The sequence below is a fragment of the Dipodomys merriami genome, unplaced genomic scaffold (assembly GCF_024711535.1).
Source record: "Dipodomys merriami isolate MVZ:Mamm:240054 unplaced genomic scaffold, mDipMer1.0.p SCAF_35, whole genome shotgun sequence".
Taxonomy (NCBI): Eukaryota; Metazoa; Chordata; class Mammalia; order Rodentia; family Heteromyidae; genus Dipodomys; species Dipodomys merriami.
The window spans coordinates 12,270,766-12,295,583 of NW_027205048.1; the positions used below are offsets into that span (position 1 = coordinate 12,270,766).

At 46.8% G+C, this 24,818-nt stretch overlaps 1 protein-coding gene across 6 annotated transcripts in view; it reads left to right on the forward strand.

Moving 5' to 3' along the window:
- The window catches only part of Tacc2 (transforming acidic coiled-coil containing protein 2), a 178,711-nt gene that overhangs the window by 10,995 nt on the left and 142,898 nt on the right, over positions 1–24,818 (forward strand). For 2 of the 6 annotated variants that reach the window (XM_069988204.1, XM_069988208.1), the window contains exons 1-4: positions 5,780–6,014; positions 8,637–8,710; positions 13,017–13,073; positions 22,780–22,898. In XM_069988204.1, coding sequence (XP_069844305.1) covers positions 8,678–8,710; positions 13,017–13,073; positions 22,780–22,898 — 209 coding nt within the window. In that variant the 5' untranslated portion in view covers positions 5,780–6,014; positions 8,637–8,677. Of the gene's footprint in view, positions 1–5,779; positions 6,015–8,636; positions 8,711–13,016; positions 13,074–22,779; positions 22,899–24,818 lie in introns of those variants that run through there. The other 4 variants (XM_069988209.1, XM_069988205.1, XM_069988206.1 and 1 more) reach the window with 4 other exon arrangements.

Sequence of the window (24,818 nt, forward strand, 5' to 3'; positions counted from 1 at the left end):
TTGGCAAAAATCTACCAGAGTAGCACACCATGACTCATGGCATGTGAGTCTTTATCTTTTCCCTTGCTTTTTGCTGGACTTTTTCTAGGCTCTTAATTTTTTGGGCTTTAGCTGTTCATCCATAAAACAAACAAAACAAAACAAAGCCCTAACCCCACAGCTTTACTATAAGTATTTAAGGGGACATGAACACCTAGCCACACTTGGCACACACAAAAAGTTCTCTATTAATAGAATGCATTCAATTAATGAACCAGAACTGTCCTAGATGGTTTACAATCAAGGTCTTTTGTGGCTTTGATCATGTGACAGCAATGCACCAATGGACAACAAAATTTCTCCGCAACACCTGTCTTTTAAAACAGGAAACAAATGATTTATTTTTATTTATTATTTTGTCGGCCATGGGGCCTGAACTCTGGGCCTGGGCGCTGTCTCTCAGCTCTTCAACTCAAAGGTAGCGCTCTACCACTTGAGCCACAGCACCATTTCTGGCTTTATCTGCTTATGTAATGCTGAGGAATCAAACCCAGGGCCTCATGCGTGTGAGGCAATCACTCTACCACTGAGCCACCTTCACAGCTCTGATTTTTGTCTTTTTATCTTAAGGTTAAGTAGAAAGAACTATTCCATTTTAGCTGGCTACTGAACAAGCTCTTTGATTCCCAACTGTATTTGTGCCCAGCCATCCTGAATTAATTAAAAGCCTAAATCATTTCTCTCTTTCTCTCTTTCTGTCTCTCTTTCTCTCCCCACCATGTTCTTCCCTCCCCCCACTCTCTCTTTGTGCCAGTCCTGGGTGCTGTCCCTGAGATGGGTGTGTGTGTATGTGTGTGTGTTTGCATGTGCACGTGTTCTCACAGGTGCCAGTCCTTGGGCTTGAACTCAAGGTCTAGGAGCTGGCCTTGAGCCTTTGTGCTCAAGGCTAGTGCTCTACCACTTAAGCCACAACTCCTCTTCTGGCTTTTTAGGGGTAATTTATTGGAGATAAGAGTCTCTTGGACATTTCTGCCCAGGCTGGCTTTGAACCAATATTCTCAGATTTCAACCTCTTAAGTAGCTAGGATTACAGGCATGGGCCACTGGTGCCTGGAAAAAATCCTAAAACCTTTTGAAGATGCTGTTTTGTCTTCCCAAGTATTCTGAATAACTCTAAGTTATTATCTGAATCCAGCAATAGCCACATGGAATGGACTAGACTAGAATGATACTGTTCAACTCCACAGATATTTTAATGTAAATGAATTGGCCAAAAGCTGTTGAAAGCATTTACTTCTCATTGGGCCAATGCTATTAGTTGAAAATTAACTCCTGCCAGTGACTGTGTCATAGTTTTGATCAAAGACAGATGTGAGCTATTTCTAGCTAGTAGCATCTGAACTTTGTGATTTTACAGAGGAAAAGAAGGTGGTATGAGCTTTAAGGTAGGGATTTCCTTTTGTGGACTCAGACTCTGTCAGTAATGAGTCAACAGGCTGGGAATTGGCTTCGCAGTAGAGTACATGCCTAGCATGCATGAAGCCTCAGGTTCAATTCCTTAGTACCACAGGAAAAGCTGAAAATAGTGCTGTGTCTCAAGTGGTAGTGTGCTAGCCTTGAGCAAAAGAAGCTCAGGGTCAGTGCCCAGGCCCTGAGGTCAAACCTGAGAACTGGCAAATAATAATAATAATAATAATAATGATGATGATGATGATGATGAGTCAATGCTTTCTCAAACACTCAATATCTTCCAATTGCTTGGTAGAAATTAACTCACCTACTTATGAAAGTGCTGATTCCCATTTAGAGTTGACAAAACAGGGTCCAGAGAAACTCAGTAAGTCAGAGTTTAACAACACGAGCAATGGAGTTGGTATTCACACTGCAGACTCTGGCCCCAAGCTGGCTTCGTAATCCCTGTACTTTGTTGACTCCACAGTGAGGGTGTTCTCAGAAGCAAGTGAGGAGACACTACACATGGGCTTGGCCATATGCTGGGGGTGGGGGGTGCAGCCATATGATGCCTGATTAGGAGCATCATGAATAGGGAGATGCTGATCACTGTAGACTCATGTAGAGAATGATGAGACTGGTGTGGGACCTCCCACCCAAGTACTGCCAAGGTCGTCATGCCTGAGAGATGAGAGCACTCTGGATTCCCTAGTGCCCAGCCCCTGGGTCTGCCTGTCTCCTTTTGCGGTTAATCTATCGTAAGAACCTGGGGTGGAGCTAAAATGTCTGCTGGTTTGCTGTTTTTCTCGCTGGGGACCGGACAGTAGTGGTGAGGCAGGGTCAGAGGCTTGACCAATGCCCAGCACCACCTGCCGTGCTTCTAGTAGCTGGGTCCAGTGGCCTCTGGTGGGATAAACAGAGGTGCCAGAAACCAAGGGGTAGCCACCAAACCAGATCGATCCTTGGCCTGGCTCTGCCACACCTCTGGCTGCCTGTGCGGATCCTCAGTATCAGCTTGACCTGGGCCTGGTTCTCCAGATGTCCTTCAGCCAAACACACACTCTGTTATCCTCCAATGAGTCCCTTTCCTGTTTGAGTTCGCCAGAGCCATTGCAGCTGTTCCACTTCTGGGCCACGAATAGAGTTGGGCGGATAGCAACACTGGTACCTCAGCTGAAAGCCACTTTGCACTACCATCTGCTACCCTGGCTGTGGCACCCCGCTCACCAGCTTCTGATTTTGAGTTTCCAACTGTTCTGTACAAAGGGAATAATTGCAGTTCTGTCCCGGTCTCCTTGCCAAACAAGTTCCTATTCCATGCCAATACTTTATGTGTAAAGCCCATGTTTGGTTAATATAAGTTTTCCCCTGAGATACTGATCTTCCCCTAGCATGTCAATCAGTTAAGTGTTGAGCTCAGTTTTAGAAGGACATTCCCTCCATAGGCCATAACACTTCATTGAAAACATCTCTGATAAAGTTAGATCAGAAAGTCCTGGCTCAAATTCCAGTCCCAGGTGTCCTCAGGCCATGCCCTAACAATATGACTTTATGTATGTTTGCTATAAGGCTTCTGGGGGAAAAAATCAAGCGCAGTGCTAGCCATGAGGCCTTCAGAAATGCTAGCTTTTCCCAAGAACCAACAATAATGGTAAGAAGCACAACAAAACAGCTGGGAAGGATCAGAGAACTCAGTTGAACCGAGGTGGTTCCAGAGGCCAGCAGGAGGGAGGGAAGGTAGTAAGAGGTCTGCTTTGTGATCTACCTAGACGGCAATGGCAGAAACAGTTGGTCTCAGACGCCAGGCTTCATATGAGCTGCTGCTCCCTCTGTGGAGGCCCTGGGGCTCCATGGGCAATGGGTACAAATACAGTGCTGGAGCTGGAGCTGTTGTTTTCTTAAGAGCAGCTACCTGTAGGGTGGTCCTGGGCAAGGCAGTTGATGTCTGTTGTGGGGATTTAGGGTGTGTGTGTGGGGAAATCTCTTGTTTCTTTGCTTGTTCTTTCCCCAACCCCTGTATCAAGTCCTTTAATCCTCCAGCCCTGGGTCTTCAAGTTTGTCTAGACTCTTACCCAAATCCACTCCTCCTTGCAAGCTTCCTCCCGCTTCCTCACAGCCTCTGTTTAGGCCAGGCCCTCTGTGTCCTCAACCTCTAAACTACTGACACTTGGCTCTCAGCAGTCCCAAGGCCCGCACATCGGGGACCTTTCCCAGCCCTCTGCTCCTGAAGTCTGGGGCTGGACTGTCAATCCCACCTGCTCTGAACCCAGAGTGCCTATGCTGCCCCACCCCACCCCAAGCTTCTCTAAATTCCTAGGCTTTACATTTTTCATGAAGCGTCTTCTGACTTTTATTGGACGCTGAGTGTTACTTGAATTCTCCCCAAATCCATAGGTTAAAATCCCAAACCCCTGAATTGAAGAATGAGATTAAAGTAAAACTGAATCACAAGGGCAGTCTCCACACAGGGAGATGGTCCTGTGAGGACCCAGGAGAAGGCAACGATTTGCAAACTGAGGAGAGAGGCGTCAGGAAAAACCAACGCCACCGACCTCAAACTGCCAGCTTCCAGGACTGTGAGGAAATAAACACCTGTGGTTTAAGGCTCTAGGCTGTGGTCATTATTTTGATAGTACTGGGAAACCAATCGGTTCTCTTCTCTGCTCAGAGCTGGCCCCAGCCACAGACCCCAACCCTCTTACCCTGCTGTGCTCTCCCATCGGTCTCAGCCAATGCACACAGGCGGGTCTGCTACAGTGGAAGGGATGTTGAGGGATCCAACACCACTGAAAGGCACACAACTGAAAATTAGATACTGTGCATGTCACACTGTCAGAACCCTAGGGGGCTTAGGCTGTCTATCCTCCTCCCCATGTGAGGGACATCTCCCCAGTTCTGTTACCAGTGCATACTCTCAGTTGTGACAGATTCTTGGCATCTCAAAGAATTCAATACATACACAAGTAAAGAAGAAGTTATAATTGTAGACTTAGCACTCAGTACCCCAAAGGAGGAGTGGCAGGGGGAGGTACAAGGGAGGAGAGAGATGCATGAGTGTCTCCCAGAGTGTGACCAGGATTTGGTTTCATCATTCTTTCCCTGGAGCTAACTGGCCCCACCTCTTTTCTCTCCACCTGTTGAAGATTTGTTCGTCCAAGTTACTTTGCTTAATTAGATTGTGTACCTTAGAAAAAAAACTGTGATTTTTTCATGGTAGAGGCAAGCATCCCTTCGTGTGTGTGTGTGTGTGTGTGTGTGTGTGTGTGTGTGTGTGTGTGTGTGTGTGTGTATAGAAACTTCTTTTCTCCAATGCTGGAGTCCTTTTTCCAAATAATATCTTCTACAGAACGCTTAAGATGTAAAACACCGTTTTGCAAATTCTGATGCAGTTTACATAACAAAATTAACCAGTCACATTTGGTATGCTAGCTCTCAAACACTTTCTTTACCCCAAAATAAAAGTCTGTATGTATCTAACACTCTTCCCTACCCTCCTCCAGTCCCTGGAAAGACTTTGTAGCTTGATGGATTTGCTTGTTGTGCACGTTTCATATAAGTGGACTCACATGTGTGATCACTTTTTGGTTCCTGCTTCTGTTAGCATAATGCTTATTAGAGTTGTCAGAGTGATAGCATAAATCCTTCTTTCCCCTTTTATGGCTGAATACTATTTCTTTATATGGACCATTGCACTTATTCACTTATCCACTTCTGGAGTGCTGAGCCCCTACTGCACATCCAGCTTTCCTCCACAGGGGCCTCGAATGTCTCCAAGAAGTCTGTGATGAAATGCTCATTTGTTTTCCTGACTGGCCTACTGGTTTCAAGGTCAAGTGCTTCCACAGGAGATTTCATTTAAAAGGCTGATAACTGGAGTCAGGAGGTACCTGGTTGGGATCTTTGAGTGGGTGCTGCTATCCCATAAGGTGCCCAGTCCTACGAGGTACTCAGAGGTCCTCTCCTCCCAGGGGGACAGGTAAGCTGTCTGCTGGATTTTTTAATGACTTCACTTGCTGATTTCAAGCCACACCTGGGCACGCCCCTTCTGCACACTCCAACAGGTGCCAGACTCCACGTCAGCCCATTTCCCCAGGTTCTGTCTGTCCAAAGTATTCGCAGTGGAATTTTCCCAGGTGCACACAAGAAGCCTTGTGAGCCCTAGGCCCCTCTCTAGAAAGAGAGGTTTGTTCCTGGCTGTGACACATCAAGGCAAGCCAGTGATCCCAGCCACAGCCCTGCTGGGCTGGGCCAATCAGAGCACAGGGACTGCTTGCTTTGATTAGGGTAAGCCTTTTCTGAAAGAGTCCTGCTGCTGTGAAAATCCTCCCGGAGAAAAGCTCGGGGAGATTTGGATTCCACATGGGCTGTGGGCCGGAAGGCTGGGTAATGTCAGCGTAGGTACTGGTTTGTGGTGCCAACGCCAGGGTGGAGGCAGACAGGTTGTTTGTCAGACTGGTTGAGGCGGGGCAGGACCTGGCTTAGACCTCACATACTTTCAAATGGAGGAGGAGAAAGTCCAATTGCTGGAAAGCCCTGACTTCGGGTGAGCTATAGCCTGGCTGAAGTGCAGACCGTTCCCAGAGGTAAGCAGGTGGCAGAGTCCGGGCTCCTCTTCCTTTCTGACCCGGGGAAGCTGGGGGTGTGGGTTGTTGAACTTCCAGGAAAGAATTCCAGCACAGCCTGGCCTTCCATGGTGGAGCTGGGATTCATGCTTCCCATGAGCTTTGCCATTCTTTTTAGTTGGTTTAAAGAGCTAGTTCCAATGCCCTGATTTTTAATAGAATATTGAATGTACTTGGTGAGTGAGTCTCAGAACTTATTCTTACATGGGACCCTATGAAATTTCCTTTCTTAGGGCTTAATCTGGTAGGCACAAGGAAGTTAATAGTTGATACAGGCTTAGTGATGGTAACAACAACATTATTATTTGTGCTAGTACTGATTGAGGCTTGAACTTGGGGCCAGATAGGCACAAGGAGTTTAATTATTGATATAGGCTTAATGATTGTAATACTTACCATTATTATTCATTTGTGCCAGAACTGGGGCTTGCATTCAGGGCCTGGATACTGTCCCAGGGCTTTTTTTGCTCAAGGCTGGCTCTCTCTCACCTGAGCCATAGCTCTACTTTTGACTTGCTTGTTGGAATTAAGACTCTCACAGACATTTTTTTCTCAGGCTGGCTTCAAACCATGATCCTCTGATCTCAGCCTCTCTAGTAGGATTACAGATGTGAGCCACTGGTGCCTGGCTTCAACATTATTTCCAATGAGAAATCATCTTCCCAATGAACAAAAATTCATAAATATCTTTTTAAATAAAATATTTTATATTCTGTAAGTATGAGATACGTTGTATGTGTGTGTGCACAGCAAATGATAAAGAATTAAGGCGTCATATCCCTTTAATTAAAGACTTAGGAAGGAGGGAACCTAAGCACTTGCAGGGTTTTTCAGTTTGGAGGCAATTTAATTCAGTCTGCTGATAACACTTGCCTTTTATTTTCCAGTAATTGTTCAGTCACTCCAATAATAGTACATTGAGGCTTCTCCTCCACTGTTGGTTGAATGAATAAACAAAATCAGTGGGTGGATTTTAAGTTTTCCAAGGAAACCCTGTAACGAAAGCCCTATTTGCATGGGATAAGTCCTGAACTAGAGCTCAGGAGGCTGAGTTCATTTTTGGCTTCTCCCAGCTGAGTCTTTGCAGATTATTGAACCTTTCTCAGCCTCAGTTTCCCCCTTGGTAATCTCTAAGGTACCATCCCTAAAAGTCTGTGGTGTTAACACTTTGCAGCTGAGTCCTGCTTGTGTGACCAGGTCTCATGAACTCAGGTGTGTGATGTCGGCTAAGCAGCCAGGCTTGGATTGTGTTGGAAGCATTCTGAGGACTTATTACTGCTCCCTAATTAACAGTGTCATCTAGCATTTTCTCAGCAGCTTTCTGTGAGTGTAACCATCAATTTTCCTCAGCAAGAAAACCATTGTGGCTGGGTACAAATGGCTCATGCCTGTACTCCTAACTTCTCAGGAGGCTGAGTTCTGAGGAACAGGCTTGAAGCCAGCCTGGACAGGAAAGCTCGTGAGACTCTTATTTCCAATAAACTACCCTTGTCAAAAAAAAAAGCCAGACGTGAAGCTGTAGCTCAAGTAATAGAGTGCTAACACTGAACATAAAAGGTCAGGGACAGCACCCAGGCCCTGATTTCAAGCCCAAGACTAGTACAAGGAAAACAACAATAAAAAATGGTGGATAGGGGGCTGGGAAGGTGGCTTAGTGGTAGAGCGCTTGCCTTGCATGCATGAAGCCCTGGGTTCGATTCCTTAGCACCACATAAGCAAAAAGAAAACAGCCAGAAGTGGTGCTGTGGCTCAAGTGGTAGAGTGAGCTGAAGAGCTGAGGGACAGTGCCCAGGCCCAGAGTTCAGGCCCCACGACCGGACCCCCCCAAAAAAAATGGTGGGTAGGGGCTGGTAGCTCTAGGAGGCTGAGATCTAAGGATCACAATTCAAAGCCAGTCCAGGCAGTGAAAGTCTGTGAGACTCTCATCTCCACTAAACTATCAAAAAAATAAAATACCGGAAGTGGAGTCATAGCTCTAGTGGCAAAGCACTAGCCTGAGTGAAAAGGCTCAGGACAATGCCCAGACCCTGAGTTCAAGCCCTAGTACCTCTACACACAAAAAAAACCCCAAAACAAACAAAAACATTGTGTTTTCATTAAAAAACATGTGCAGAAGTGAAACTGATTTGCTGCAAGAGTGTGTAGAGAAACCTCCGAGAGCCACACACTGCTGAGAAGTTGACTTCACGCCTCCTCGCGGTGGACACCAAGCTCTGCTGTCAGCTGACCAGACTTGGAAACAGACATGCTCAGTGACTAGACCCCTCACGTGCTCGGCACACCGGTCTCCCTTGTCACTGTCTGAGGCTCCACGCATCTATGTGCAGGCTGGCATGACCTCAGCTTCAGGAACAAACTTGCCTTTCAGCCATGCCTGCCAACCCCAGGGCGGGCAACAGAAACACCAGCTTGGATTGGGAACAGTGTCTGGGTGGCATCTTGCAAAAGAAAATCCTTCAAAAGTAATTTTCCATCATGTGGCTGGGAGATCAACATTGGCCTTCATGTGGCTGTGAGTTGGGGAGTAGAAGAAGCCTCAGGTCTGCTCCTTCACAGATGCATCTACCTTTTCCTTTCTTCCAGTGAGCTCTGACTGCAAAGGACTCTGGGCATCCTGAGTCACCATGGGCAATGAGAATAGCACCTCAGACCACCAGGTGGGTGTCGGAAGCTTCTTCTAATAACAACACAACACCAACACTTGACAGGGCCGTACCTTGCCTCCTTCCCCAGCGTCTGGCCTCTGCCCAGGCAGGAGGGAAGTTAGACACAGCCTCTGCACCCATGTAGCACCCATGCAACTGGGAGACAATGCATCCTTCCTGAATCTTCAGGATTCTTCTAAGATGGAGGGTGGCCCTGCTTTTATAAGCTATGGACACCATATTGTTCTGTGTGTGTGTGCGTGCAAGTGCACGTGAGCATGCGCACACACACCTGCTTGTGCTTCAATTCTGTGGCTTGACCTCAAGCTCTCACTTGAATTTTTGTACATTCAAGTACATAGAGCTACTACTTGAGCCACGCCTCCACTTCTTTATGCTGGTTAACTGGAGAGAAGAATTTTACAGACTTCTCTATTCAAGCTGGCTTCAAACCTCGGTCCTCTGACCTCAGCCTCCTGAGTAGCTAGGATTACAGGTGTGAGCCACTGGTGCCCAGCTCCAAGATTAACTAGTGATGCAGTAATTCTCTGAGTAAATAGCAGAGTAAAAAGGGGTACCACCACAGTACTGTCAGAATAATTTCACTGCCCCACAAACCCTCAGTATTTTTCCTTTCCTGTCCTTCAACCCCTGGCAATGACAAATCTCTTCACTAGTTTTCTTTTTCTTTTCTAGTTTTTCAGAATATCATATAGTTGAAATAATGCAGTATGTATTCTTTTCAGATTGACTTCTCTCATTTAGCAACATACTTTCAAGTTCTTTTCATGTCTTGATAGCTCTTTCACTTTTATTTTATCTTAAGTACTGAATAGTATTCCATTTTCTGGCTATATCACAGTATACTTACCTATTTAAGAACATTTTGAACCAGGTACCAGTGTCGCATGCCTGTAATACTAGCTGTTCAGAAGGCTGAGATCTGAGGATTACAGTTTGAAGCCAGCTCAGGCAGACAAGTTTGTGAGGCTATTAGCTTCAGGTAATCACCAAAAAGCCAGAAGTGGAGCTGTTGCTCAAGTGGTAAAGTGTCATCCCGGAGCAAAAGAGCTAAAGGACAGTGCCTAGGTTCTGAATTCAAGCTCCATTAGACTCTCTCTCTCTCTCTCTCTCTCTCTCTCTCTCTCTCTCTCTCTCTCTCTCTCTCTCTCTCTCTCTCTCTCTCCTCTCTCCTCTCTCCTCTCTCCTCTCTCCTCTCTCCTCTCTCCTCTCTCCTCTCTCTCCTCTCTCTCCTCTCTGCCACCCAGAGGAGTGGTTGCTGGGTCACATGGTCAGGTTTATAAAAACTTATCAAAGCGCTTGTCCGGCTGGCATTCCCTGTATTGTTCACTGTCCTCACCAGAGTTTAGTGTTGGCCATTGATGGGATCAGGACAAGTCTAAAGGTATTTCTCCAGAGAGAATGGCACTTGGCTAGTAGATCTTAACTAAATCTCCTCTGAGTCAGGGTCGCCGGCCTCTGCAGCAAGATTGTTGCCCTGTCCCTGGTCTCGTTTCCCCTTTGCCCTATGAGAGGCACTCTTTCTACTTTGGTGGAGACATAAATTGGCTCTGGATGTTGAGTTTGTCTCTACTCTTCTTCCCTCTCCTTCCCTCCTTTCCTAACAGCCGTGACCTGAAGTTTGGCCATCCTCATCATTGTCCAGTGCACCTTGCGTTTCTGATGCCACATGTGTGCCTGCCTTTCTATGCCTCCTTTGGCCCAGTTTGTAATCTACTTGTGGGCATTCTTACTGTTAAACTTGAAGACAGTTTTCTAGAAATATATATTTGTGGTTTTGTCCATTAACGTCTGTGTCTCTAACACCAGGCATTGGGAGGCTGCTCCTCCTCCACGGAATGGCTTTTTTTTTTTCTTCTGAATTTGCTTTTGCATCTTTGTCAAACATCCGCCGGGCATATCTGTGTGGCTCTCTGGGTTTTATGCTCTACTCCCATTGAGTCTTCCTATTACTATAGTTATATAATACACAGGTGAGTCAGAGGAGTAATCATCCTACTTTCTTCTTTCCCAAGTTTGATCTACTCTTGATTTATAGTTTTCCCATATAAACGTTAGGGTAGATTTTTGTCTATAAAAACTTTGGTGGGATTTTGAGAAGATTACATTAGATCTGTAATCAGTTTATAATCAATTTTAGGAGCACTAACTTCTGTGTGTATGTGAGAGGGAGGGGGTAGGGACACTTGAGCCACACCTCCACTTTGCCTTTTGCACTTATTAAATTAGAGATAAGTGTCTCACAGGGTTTTCTGCCTGAGCTAGCTTCACTTGTAACCCTCTGATCTCAGCCTTCTTAGCAGGCAGGATTACAGGTGTGAGGAGCATTTTTTATGATGTTGAGTCTTTTGTTTGAGTCATTTGTTTAGATCATCTTTCTTTATTTTCTATTATCATTTGTAATCTTTAGCAAATAGTTCTGGTGCATATGTATGGTCAAGTTTATGCCCAGGTACTATACATTCTTTGGAGTGACTGAAAGTGCATTGTATTTGTCATTTTGCAATCAACATATAAGTGTTCAGTGAATTGGTTTTTGTGTAACTCAATTATTTGTTCCAAGGTTTTGTTGTAATTTCCTGGATTTCCTAACAAGAGAAACATGCTATTTATAAATGGGGAGGGTTTATAGGCTTCTTCTTCCCCTCAGTCTGTGTGGATTGTTTTTCCTTCTAGCAGAAAACAGGGTATCCATTGCTATGTTAATTAGGAGCTGGGAAAATGGAATTTCTGCCCTTGTACTCAGTCTCAAGGGGAAAACATTTTCCATGTTAAGTATGATGTTGGCTCCAGGTTTGTTTGTTTTTAATAAGTGTCTTTTAACTCGCTGAGGAAGTTCATGTCTATTTTAGTTTGTTGGTGATTTTTTAAAAATCATGCATAGGTTGGATTATGGCCAGTGTTTCTCTGCATGGTTTGATACCGTTAAAGGGCTTTGCTCCTATGGCCTGTAGATATGGTACCTTAGATTGGTTTTCAAATTTTGGGGTCTGAATTTGGTCTCCAGGCAATACTACTTCCACAAAATAGTTTAAAAGTGCTCATTCCTATTTTCTGGAAAATTGTATAAGAGAATCTTCAATTGAGAAGATATTAGCCAAAATTTAAAAATAATAAAGTGTTAGCAATTAATAATGTATGTGTGTGTGTGCATGTGCCAGTACTGGGGCTTGAACTCAAGGCTTTGGGTTTTCACTTATCTTTTTTGCTTAAGGCTGGTACTCTACCACTTGAGCCACAGGTTCACTTCTAGCTTTTTTTTGCTGGCTCATTAAAGATTTGAGTTTCATGAATTTGTCTTGCCCTGTTTTTGAACCGTGATCCTCTGATCTTAGCCTCTTGAATAACTAGGATTACAAACAAGAGCCACCATTGCTTAATTTCAATGGTTTTCAAGTAGTCTGCAGACTCTCCAAGCTGCTTGTTAGCTGGGGTCAGCTCAGGTCACTTGCTTGGAAAATCTCTCCACCGGGTAGAGCTTGTAGGACTGTTCTATCTGGTGCTGGAGTGCCAGAGGCCTCTGCCAGCCGCTGAGAGCTCTCCAAGTCTCTACAGGACACGCATTTGGGCCTTACTCCTCCCTAGGAAACCAAGCAGCTCGGCTTCAGCCTTCTCTGGCATCTTCCCATCTACTTGGACCACAAGCTCTCTGCAAACCCCACTGCTAGCTACAAACAAGGATGCAGTGCTCTAATGTTTTAAATTGGGGCCTTGCAAGAGATAGAAGCTCATCTCCAGGGGCTGAGAGCAGAGAAAGGGGTTGATGGCTTATAAATGCTCAAGCCAGCTGCCTCTGGCTGCAATATTGGCTGGCTCCAGGGCTTCCCCAGTGGCACAGCAGTTCTCTCCTCCCCAGTTCATTCTCAACTTTTGTCTGTAGTTCCTGAATGTCCAGGGAAGTGTTTCCAGAAAAAAAAGTTGTTCTGGCAGCTCCATGCTTCCCCCAGAGAATGTTCCAGCCCTGTGTCTCATACCTCTGAACTGGCTTCTTTGCCTCTGCTCACTCCCCCCACCCGCTCCCATCTCCCTTGGGATGCTCTTGATGACCCTCACCCCTCACGTCAAGCCACCCACCAGCAAACCTTCCCAGTCCTGGCCTGGTCATCTTCACACACTCTCAAGTTACAGGTTTCTCTCTCTGCTGTCTGATCTTACCTGGGTACAATGGACAGGGCAGAAGAACTTCACATGGGTTCTGGCTGGGAACAGAAACCAGAGGCCTGGTAAGGTGCGGTGAGGCCTGGGGAGGTCCAGTGCCCCGACCTGTCCTAACACGAGACCCCTTTGCTTTCGGCAGGAGGAGACCAGCTCAAATAAAGTCATCCTGTGGCCTGCAGACCCCGAACCTCCACAGGTACAGGCAGTGTGTTCTGCATGGCTGGCCTTTTAGCACCCACCTAACATCTGGACAGTTACAGACAATGGGCCTTGCGTGTGCATTTAAATATTGAGGTTTCTCCCCTCTATTACTGCTCCTATCCACCTGCTTCTAATAAGCTGTAAAACACAGAGATCAACAACATGTATTTAGGTTTTTAGCAATAGTGTGTGTGTGTGTGTGTGTGTGTGTGTGTGTGTGTGTGTGTGTGTGTCTGTCTGTCTGTCTGTCTGTCTGTCTGTCTGTCTGTCTGTCTCCTGGGGCTTGAAGTCAGGGCCTGGTAGCTTTTTTGCTCAAGGCTAGCACTCTACCACTTAAGCCACAGTGCCACTTCTGGCTGTTTTGGAGATAAGAGTCTCATAGACTTTCTTGCAGGGACTGGCTTCAAACTGTGATCCTCAGATCTCAGCCTCTTAAGTAGCGAGGATTACAGGCATGAGCCACCAGCATCTGACAGCACTAACATTGGGATGTGCTTACCCAAGTACTAGCTAGGCTGATTTGCTGCAAGATGCTAAATGAGGCTTATGTCATCAACGGAATGGAATGCAGATGCAGGGAGCCAACACTAATCTTTCCAAACTCCCTAACTTTGATTTCCTTTGTCCCAGATCACAGCCGCCACCGATGTGGTGGCCTCACCCTCGCCACCCGTGAGTGGCCAATCTAATTTGTCATAGAAAGAGATGCAGTCATGGTGCACCAATGCACACGGTGGAGGGCATAGTTTTGGCTCTTAGTATTTGCCGTGGACGAGGGAGATTAGATCAGGAGTCCTGCCTCCTGTCCACAGGGGATTTTCCTGCAGAGGGTGCTGGGATTAGTGTGTGCTTGCAGAGGCAGGAAGGCACTGGTACTTCAGAGCCGGCTCGCTCTGAAATCCCTGTTGTACCTGGGTTACTCATTCAGGTGATGTGTGGTTTGCCCTAAGAGTGCTCCACCCCGATGGTGGCTGCCAGGTAGGTGTGTATCTTGATGTGTATCTCCTTGAGTACACAGTGAGGTTGTGGAATGGCATAGCTGGGACTTGCCTAGAGGAGTGTCTTGTGAAGCCTGTGCTATTATCTGTCTGTCTTCATAATCCCACGAGGAGGCCAGGCCTAGACAAATTGCCCTGACTTCATAGACTAGACAAGAAACTCAGGAAGCTAATTGGCCCATGAACCCTGTGCTCCAGAGGGTCACAAAGAATGGCAGGGCCGTGGTGGTATGCAAACTGGGTTCTGGGAAAGCCCAGATCCTCCAGCATGGCCTTCAGGACTGGAGCCCAGATGACCAGCTTGTCCATCATCCACCAGCACAGCTTGCCTTAGATGATTTTATATTGCAAGGTTTCTGGAAGAAAATGTTTTCAGATTAGAATTGGAGCTAAGCCTTGATCGGGTCCTTCTCTATCATGTTTTGATTGTATTTGGTTGATCAGAAGGTCTACCAGTTGAGCCATACCTCCAGCCCTTTTTGCTTTAGGTCATTTTCAAGGAAGGTCTTCTGCTGTTTCCTGGGCCAGCCTCAGACAGAAGTCTTCCTGTCTCTGCCTGCTGAGTAGCTGGGATTACAGGTGTGCAACACTCTGTGTGACCCTTAGCTTTTTATGATCGTGTGTGTGTGTGTGTGTGTGTGTGCGCGCGCGCGCGCGCGCGCGCGCCATTACTTGGACTTGAACTCTGGGCTTGGGTGCTATCCCTTAGCGTTTTTTTGCTGGAGGCTGGAGCTCTAGCACTTGAGCCATAGGTCCACTTCCGGATTTTTGGTGGTTAATTGGAAATGTCTCATGGGCCTTCCTGCACTGGCTGGCTTTGATCTGTCATCCTCAGAACTTAGTCTCCTGAGTAGTTAGGATCACAGGTGTGAGCCCTTTAAACATTTTTATTTAGAATATTTCCAGATTTACAGAAAAGTTGTGAAGCTAATATACAGAGAGGGCTCCCCTTTCTAGTAGCTTGGCCAACTTCTCCCATGGCTCTGCCCCATATTGTCCTTTCCTGTCTTCAGTGGCCCTCACTGCATGTGAGCGCTCCCACAGATACTGTGAGCTCCACACTTTCACATTCTCCATCTCCATCTTTCGAGGACACAGTGATGTTCAGCTCCACTCTCACTGACTCCAGAGCTTGTTCCTCTGTCACTGTGCCATGCAGAGTGACATCGGGGAGCACTCAGGTGGGAGCACTGAGGCTCGCTTGCAGCCTCTCCCTTGTTGGCCGGACCAGGCGCCCACTGGTTTAGGCTGGGAAATCCTCTGGGTCACATCAATCTCACCCAGAAGCTGAGGAAGGATCTGGGGGTGATACAGAAGAGCTGATGGGTGAGGAGGGATCTGGGGTGCTCCCTAAGAGCTGATGGATGAGGAGGAATCTGAGTTGATCCTGCAGAACTGGTAGATGAGGAAGGATCTGGGGTGATCCCGCTCAGCTGGTGGGTGAGGGGGGATCTGGGGGGATCCCGCTCAGCTGGTGAATGAGTAGGGATCTGGGGTGGTCTGGCTGAGTTGGTGGATGAGGAGAGATCTGGGTTGCCTTGGCTTGACGAGGGAGACGGGAGGCTGCTGGCTGGAGCACCAAGCATGAGTTTATCCTCCATATTTGGCCTGCCTGGCAGTGCTTCTGAAATCTGACTCCTTGTGCCATGGGGCTGACCTTTGGTCTACTTCCCAGCATTCACCAGGGCTCTATAGACTCCCAAGTAGCCAGTTCAAGAAGCAGAGGACGTGGGTGGACAACTAGGTCATGCTCTACCATGTTTATTAAGCAGCCTTAATTAATTTTTATTAATTGGCACGGTGTAGAGATGGAGCGCACTTAAGGTAAATAAGGTCAGTGAAAGTACTTCTTTTTTCATGGTGAAATGCTTTATCTTGTGGCAAAGGCTGGAAAGTTTCAAGACTAGAAAGTTGCTGTAAAGATTGCTTTAAAATCCACTTAGGCTCTGGAGTAGGCCTGAGCCAAAGAAAGGCTGTTTGTGCTATGACAGCACAGGAGATTTGAAGAAGCAACTAGACTAGTGGATCTTGCAGCTGGCTGTCTGGAAGTATGGAAGTTCGCTTTAGAAAGTCCTGCTGTTTCCTAGTGATGCCTGCTGACCAAACGGGTCCAGCAAGCAGCCATGACTTGGTGCAGTTGCTAGATAGGAAACCGGAAGAGGACTTCAGTTTCCTGTCAGAAACGGACAGGGCAGGAGCTCTAGGTCTGTGAGTCCCTCCATGTAGGAAGTAGCTACCACACCAAGGGATCTATTTTTCATATATTCACCAAATATTTATGAGCTGCCTCTTTGGTGTCAGGTCCTATTCTGGTCATCAAATCTAGGCTCTTGGGCACTTTTAAAAAATTTGTTTATTATTTATGTATCTATTTAATTTGTGCCGATAATGGGGTTTGAAGTCAAAGCCTGGGATCTGTCCCTTAGCTTTTTTTGCTCAAGGATGGTGCTCTACTATTTGACCCACAGCTCCACTTGGAATTTTTACTGATTAATTGGCAAAAGGAGTCTCATGGACTTTCCTGCCCAGGCCGGCTGCAAAGTGAGGTCCTCAGATCTGACTTTAAAGTAGTTAGATTACAGGCATGAGGCACCAGTGTCCACTTGATCACATTATTTATAAAGATCCAGTTGTTTTAGTTGCTTGAAGAATGGCAACAAGATGGCAAAGACTGCTTTAATAAGCAGTGCAAAATAGGGATTAAAAGCATTGAATCTGGGATTGAACTATCCAGGTCTAAATCCTGGCTGTGTGGTATCAAAGGTTGTGTGACTCTGGGCAAGTTGTTTAACCCCTCTGTGTAATCTGTATTCTTATCCCTAAAATGAGGTTGTAAGAATTAGACATAAAGCATTTGAGAGAATAGCACTTGGCATATAGACAGTGTCTATGAAAATTTACTATGAAAATTACAATAGAGTACTAAGTGTTGGGTGTTACTGTGGAAAGAACATTGGCATTCCAGGTGAGCGATCTGGGCTACTTGCCTAACTCTAACGCTACACCTTTTTCACTTGCCTGTTTAGTAAACCAGGGTTTTGTGAATGCTCCATCCAGGTGATAGCTCGGTTGCCTTTCTTTTCTTTTTTTCTTTTTTTTTTTTTTTTTACTTCAGTTGATTTCATTTCATTCTACTTCACTTGTTGCTGGGGATTAAACCCACCTGCTAAGCACAGGCCAGACCTCTGGGCCACATCCCCAGCTCTTGCCGATAACTCCATCCAGAGATGCTAAAGAGAACCACTTGGTTCTTGCAGATTAGTTCTGCAGGAGAAGGAAGGGTGGGGCTGGGAAAGGAGATGGCAGGCATTTTGTTTCTTCCAAGCATTCTGGACCCTTGCTCTGCTCTCTCTGCCCAAGAAATTGAGTGCCAGGGCCCTTCCCCTCAGTAAAGATCTGCCTCCATATTTTCCTGTGGTTGGCGTTTGTCTGGGCTGTTAGATATGTTAGTATCTTCCCGGTTACAAACAACAACAACAACACAACAACAACAACTTGATCAAGGAAATTGGGGCAGATTTATCCATTCAATTATTTGCAGAATATTCTGTGCAGACTACCTGGCTATGGGAGGGAGGCCCAGAAGCAAGTTTGTGAACCCTGACAGTCCAACAAGCAGACATTGCATTGCTCTTTTCTTTTCTTTTCTTTTCTTTTTCTTCCTTCCTTCCTTCCTTCCTTCCTTCCTTCCTTCCATTCTTTGGCAAATTTTACAGAAAATTTTTTATTTAATTTTCTTTACTTTCTAAAACTCAGGACCTTGATACAAACATGGCGCTCCCTCTTCATTGTGATTCTCCTGTGATCCCAGGACAATGTGGAAATCATGATGCCAAAGTATTTTTTGACAATACTAGAATTTGAATGCAGCATTTCCTGCTTTCTAGGCATGTATTCTTATCTCCTGATCTGCACTCCCAGCTCTTTTAGTTATATGTTTGAACAGGGTCTCATGATTTTTCTTGGGGCCAGCACGGGAACACAAGTCCACTGGGGCTGACAGATAGGAGGCTGTGTCCCCACCGGACAGGGCAGGGCAGGGCTAGCTTTGATTAGAGGATCAGCTCAGCAGCATAGAGACTCTGCCAGACATTTCTTAGGTAAAGACTCCTCTCTTTCTGCCTCCTTCTACATTTCCTTGCTGAAGCTATCATGAATGATCTATCTAAAAATCAGGGGTCAAGGGGTATCGGGTTTGATCAGACTCTTCTGCTGCATTAGTTTGGCCAAGTTATTGAACTTCTCAATGCCTTAACTCTAACATAGGTGTACAAACAGTACTTTCTGTATAAAGCATGAAATTCACGGAAACAGTGGCCCAGCGCCTGGCCCTTAGCAAGTGCTCCATGGACAAAAGCTCTTATTGTTATTGTTACGATTGTCATTGCTGTCTTTCTGTCTTTCAGCCAATGGGAAGGGAGATTTGCTCATTGAGGTATTTGTGTTGGCACTGACTTGTGTGGGTCCTGAGAGTGAAGACACCTTTTGTAGTTTTCTTTCGGGCATCGCTGGGTGGACATAGCTTGCCAACAGCTCAAAGATGTACCAGGTGGGGCAAGGCAGGCAAAGCCAGCTTGCTCTCCCGGCAGGCTGCTGAATGCCAAAGCCGAGAGCCATCCAACAGGGGGTTGAAGGTCCCAAGAAGAACCTGAGGACAGAGTGGACCCATGGTTCCCACTCAGATGTCTTTCAACACCTTCCCCTCCCTGGCCTGGGGAGCTATCTGCCACTCCAAAGCAGGAGCCCATGTCTATCTCCTCCCTGAGTGCCCCTGGGGTTACACCCTGCCCTCCTGGGACTGGAATCTGTCACCCTACACGATGACAACTCATCTTCATGTTTTAGGTCCCCACTTTTAGCAACTAGTAGGCTTTGGAGGGACGTTTCTAAGGTGATAGATTGAGTCAACAGATCAAGGAACAGAACGTCTCTCAGAAAGTCAGTGAACTGAGCTACTCCTTAAATACCAGCAGTATCCAGATCCAAGGTTTGCCTTGGTGAATCGCTTGGTCCTGGAGAGGACTTTGGTTGCCCCTGGTGATGGTGGGGCTGGAGAGTGTGTGCCTCTGAGCCATGTAGGGGAACAGCGCCCCGATGGGACATTTCAGCAACTAGCAGCTGGATCCTTGCGGATGCTGGAAAAGTTCTTCCTGCCTGGTTCCTGATTCTCCATGAATGGGAGAATGCCCTAAGGACAGGGACGAACTTGGACTTGAGGAGGGGGGTGGGCTGCCTCAGTTTCTTCCAAGTGCTCAACGAGTCACAGGCTTCTGCTGGAGCTGCTTTCCCCAGAGGAAACGGAAGCTGCTTTGATCTCTCACAGAGATGGGGTCAGAGGTCAAACTATGCACTTGACCCTGAAGAATGCAGCCTTCCGGGTGCCCAAATTTAGCCACAGGCCAGGGGGAACATTGTGTTGTGTGGTTTGGGTCCTCTGCCAGGTTTCAGCAAGGTGGAGAGAGGAGAGGGCTATGCTGGGTTCTGTGTGTGTTCCCCCTCTCCCTGTTTCTATGAGACATTGCCAGGTAGGGCCCAGACAAAGGACAAGTGTAGAAACTCAGGGTTAAAAACTCATGTTCTTTCACTTTGGAACCTTCTAGAACCTCTAAGATTTTGTGGCACGTTATGAATTTCTAGAAGAGGGTGATCACATTGTTATGGAAATGTCTTCCACAGGCTTGCCTGTGGGAAGCTTGGGCTCAGCTAGTGGTGCTATTTTGGGGAGGTGGTGGAAACTGGAGGAGGGGCAGCTTAGAGGGGGGAAATAGGTCACTGAAGGTGAACCTCCCTCCCTGCCCCTCCTTCCCCCCCCACCACGTGGCCTCCACCACACATTCTCACAGCCACCATGTTCTATGTTACCAAAGGTCCAGAAAAAACAGCACCAAAGTCCATAGGAGAAAATCTCTCAACTCGTGAGTGCAAATGAATTCTCCATCCTTAAACCGTCTCGGTCGGGCGTCTTATCACATGGATCAGAAGCCTTGACTCCCAGAGGTTTGACCACAGGACACCTCGTTTCTCTCCAAGCTGACCTGGTGACCGAGGCGATGCGATCTTTAGGTTGCAAAGGACAGAAATCCAGCCTGTAGCTGCGCATGGTGGTGCATGCCTACAATCCTTAGTCCTTGAGAGGCAGAGGCAGGACCACTGTGAGTTGAAAGCCTGGGATATGTAGAGAGTTCCAGGCGAGCCTGGGCTATGTTTTGAGACCTTGTCACAACAACACACACAAACTGCCCCCTCTTCCCCCAAATAAACACCCCAGAAATCCAGTTTGTACCAGGCAAGGTAAAAGGGGGCATTTGTTCAAGGCCTCTGTAGTCAGGACAGAATGAGATCGGGCCCCAGAGCCCAGTGCATCTGAGCCTTTGGTTCCCCCAGAATCCTCCCCCTCTTTCCTCCACCCCCTCCCCCATCTTGGCTTCCCTCTCTGTCTGGCTCCCCTCTCTCTTCCTTCCACAGTGACTAGGAACACGATAGCTGGTGACTCTGAATTGTTCGCAGAACCCACCGTTCCATTCCCACCCCTCTCGTGCCTCAGAGAGTCCCGTGGAAGACCCAGGTGTGGCCTGGGCCCGGCACACACTCTAGTGTGCCAGAGGGCATAGAGAGCTGAAGCTGTAATGTCTATAGGAGAACCCTGGGAGATCCAGGCAGAGGCCCCAGCTTCCTGAGTAGAACCCCCATAGCTCAGGGAACAGGAGCAAAACTTGACAACTGGGATTCTATCAAATTAAAAAGCTTCTGCTGATCAAGGAAAACAATTACCAGAATGAAGAGACAATCAATACACTAAAAGAAAATCTTTTACCCAGCTATTCATTGGATAAGGGATTCATAGCCAGAATATAGAAAGAGCTAAAATAAGTACCGAAAGAAAAATCGAGTTACTAAAAAGTCAATTGAACAGTCAGTTCTGAAAAGCAGAGGTACAATTTTCCAGTACATGAAAGAAATGTTCAACACCCTTTCCATAAAGCAAATACAAACCAGAACTACACAGATTTCATCTTAGTCAGAATGGCAATCATCAAGAAAACAAGCCACAAATGCTGATAAGGATGTGGGGAAAAGAACTGCGATACCATTGCTGGTGGCGATGTCAATTCTTGCAGCCACTGTGGAAATGCACCATGGAAATCAGTATGGAGGTTTCTTAAGACACTAAAATTAGAACTCCCCTTTGACCCAGTTTTACCACTCCTGAGCATACACCCGAAGGAATGTAAGTCAGCTCACAATGAGACACTTGTGTCTATAGCAGCACTAATCACAAGAACCAAGCTATGGAATCACCTATCAACTCTCAACCAATGAGTAGATAGAGAACACGTACACAATGAAATGTTTTTCAGACATGAAGATGAAATATAGCTAGAGATCATCATGTTAAATGAAATAAGCCAGACTCACACAAATATGGCAGGTTTTTGTTTATATTCGAAACCTAAGTCCAAGAAAAGAAAAGGAAAGCCAGACCTGTAATTGTAGCTACTTAGGATATTGGGACCTGGAAGATCAGGGTTTGAAACTAGTCCAAGCAGAGAAGTCAAGACTCCATTTCCAAGTAACCAGTGAAAATGCTGGACTGGGGGCATGGCTCAAGTGATAGAGCTCCAGAAAGCAGAACAAGAGCAGAAGGACTTGATACTGATGTGCACAATTGAGTTCACACACACACACACACACACACACACACACACACACACGTTTAACTTGTCTCTTATTGTGCTATAATTTGAAGTATGGACCAGGCCTTGTACTTTTACACTTTGATTTTACCAATCAACAGTGGACAAATTTATTGTGGGGGGGGTGGGAAGAAAGAGGGACCAAGTGGTTATGACCTCAAATAGAGGCCCAGAATGGCAAGAGCTCACATTTTTCCTCTATCAGTTGGACCCTCCCCTTCCCGCCCCTCCCAGGTTCCAGTTGAATTCCACGTGGGATCATGAAGGGTTGAGAGGAAAATATACGTTTATAGCTGATCTTTCTGCTCTTAGGTGAAATGCTTCTACTTTGACCAGTGTGGTAGCACAAACCTGTATTTAGGACAGCTATTTGGGACACTGAGAAGGGAGGATCACTGGAATAAATAAAGAAAAATGAACATATGCACATCTGGCTCTCTCGAGGAGCAGATGCCCCTGCTGTTTGGTGGGTGACCCCAGTCTTGGGGTCTTAACTGAAGCAGCCGTTCTATTCATCTGTTTTTTTTTTTTTGTCGGTCGTGGGGCTTGAACTCTGGGCCTGAGCGCTGTCCCTCAGCTCTTCAGCTCAAGGCCAGCGCTCTACCACTTGAGCTACAGCGACACTTCCGGTTTTCTGGTGGTTTATTGGAGATAGGAGTCTCACGGTCTCTCCTGCCCGGGCTGGCTTTGAACCGCGATCCTCAGATCTCAGCCTCCTGAGTAGCTAGGATTACAGGCGTGAGCCACCAGCGCCCGGCTGCCGTTCTATTCATCTGGAATCACATGCTGGGCTGGGTTTCTTCCCAGTAGATGAGACAGGGGACGACCTGTTCTGTGCTAGATACACATGCCGGAAGCCTGGCTCGGAGATCAGCCGCTGGGGACGCCCTCCTGTTACACGATAAAACCACAACCTTGAATCTTGCTGTCCGTGGCCTCTGGGCAACGTTCCTGCGTTTTCATAGATTCTCATCTAATTTACTTTCCAATTTGTCTTTCCCTGGCTTAGAAGTCTTCATTGGCTCCGAATCCAAGATCTGTGCAGCCACCTGGGGACAGTCAGAGTGTGTGGAGGGAGCCGGGGGACACACCCCGAAGCCTTGACCTTGACCTGCAGGACGTGTCCAGGTAAGGGACCAGCACCGGGGCGGGAACTTTCCCCGGGCATGTTCTGTACACTGCCTGCTTCAGCATTTGCTTTGCTCCATTTGCTTTGAAAAATGTACCCTAAAACCCATGAGCCAGTCCTCCTTCAGTGGCTCATGGGCCTCTCTCCGATTGGCTAAGCCTACAAGCATTGGAAAAGTTGTAGTTGTTAACCTGAAAGACACATCAGTGATGCTAGATTTCCAGGCTAGCAACGTTCCGGGCCGTTTAGCTTTGTGGTCAGAACTGAAAATGGGAAAGATGGCAGCTTCTGGGACCTCATCTGTGGTCTCATCTGTGGCTTCCTGGTCTGTATTCCACGGCAGAAGCCATTGAAGGCACTGAGCTGTAGAACCGAGGCCCCAGAGGGCAATTCCTAGAGCTCGTGGGGAGGCTGCTGGGTTAATTCCAGAAGCCCACCAGGCCCCACTAGGGCAGTGGTGTGTGAGTACTGAGGCATGACCCATTGCTGTCTCCTCATGTTGGCCTCTGGAGATGTCCAGGTTTCAGTGGAGGGAGAGTCTGCACTCATAGATCAGGGGAAGGGGAAGTCACAAGCAAATGGCCAGCAGACAAGAGCAGCTGGTCTCCAGAATGGTCCCACCAAGTACACTGGAGCAAAGCCACAACTACTTAGGAGTTCTACTCCTTAGTAAGTCTTGGCTCTGGTTAAAATAACCCTCTTGAACAATGAGAGCCCAGCTTCTAGGAATCGATCATTTCAGGCCTTATTAAACCAGAACCCCATGCAACAAAAACACATCATTGACCCATCAGCCCCATTCACGGACAGTGAAACTTTGGCGGCAGCGAGCTTCCTAGTAGCTTTTCAGAACTCGGATTCAAAGGCGATCTTATTTTTTATTATTTTTTGCTTTGGGTCTGTTGGAGCGCCCCCTGGTGGCAGGACTTGGGGTGTGGCTTGTGGGTGGTTATTTTCTGGGTGGCTTGAGCTATGTGGTTTCCAGAATTATATGATTTCAGACCTTCTTGGCATGGAGAGAGGGAAATGCTGATCACGTGGGGGCACAAAGTTCTTTTTGGTGAAGGAACCATAGAGGGACGCTTTGAATGGCCCCTGTGACACCGTCCTGGCCTCTAATGAGAAGCCTCTTTGCCTCCCCAGATCCCTCTGGCTGTTCCATGTTCACAAACCTTTTATTAGGGTAATAGGACAATAATTTAAATGTCAAGTTTTTTTTTTTTGTTTTTGCCTGTCCTAGGGTTTGAACTCAGGGCCTATGTGCTGTCCCTGAGTTTTATTTTTTGTTTAAGGTTGGCACTCTACTACTTAAGCCACAGCTCAACTTTCAGGTTTGGGGTGGTTAATTGTAGATAGGAGTCTCATGGACTTTCCTGACTAGGCTGACATCAGATTATGATCCTCAGATCTCAGCCTCCTCAGTAGCTAAGATTACAGGTGTGAATCACCACTTCTGGGCCCAACCATGTCTCAGTGGAGTCCTGGGATCTCTTAAAAGACTTGGGGAATTGTTCTTGGCCTGTGTCACAGCTGGACTAAAAAGTATCAGCAGCTCGGAGGTCTTCTGGTGCTTGTTCCTCAGATTTCATCAATTACAATTTTTCTCTTGAAGAAAAACTGCCTCTCATTGGCATGTAAATTGAGCAAAAAAGAGGTGTCTTCCAAGAACAAGCCCAAAGAAGCAACTTCCTGTTCATAATTAAAAACAGAACTATCTGCCATAAATGCACACATATCCATCATGTAGGGGCACCAGTGCTAATGAACTCAGAGACTGTGAGAACATCTTCTCTCCCTGCTCTCCAAGAAGTCTGGACATTTAGGAGGCAGGAAGGGGCTCTGGCTATGGGTGAATCACACCAGCCATGGCATCCACCAGAAAGATAGCAAAAGCATCTAATGCTCATTTCACATACGGA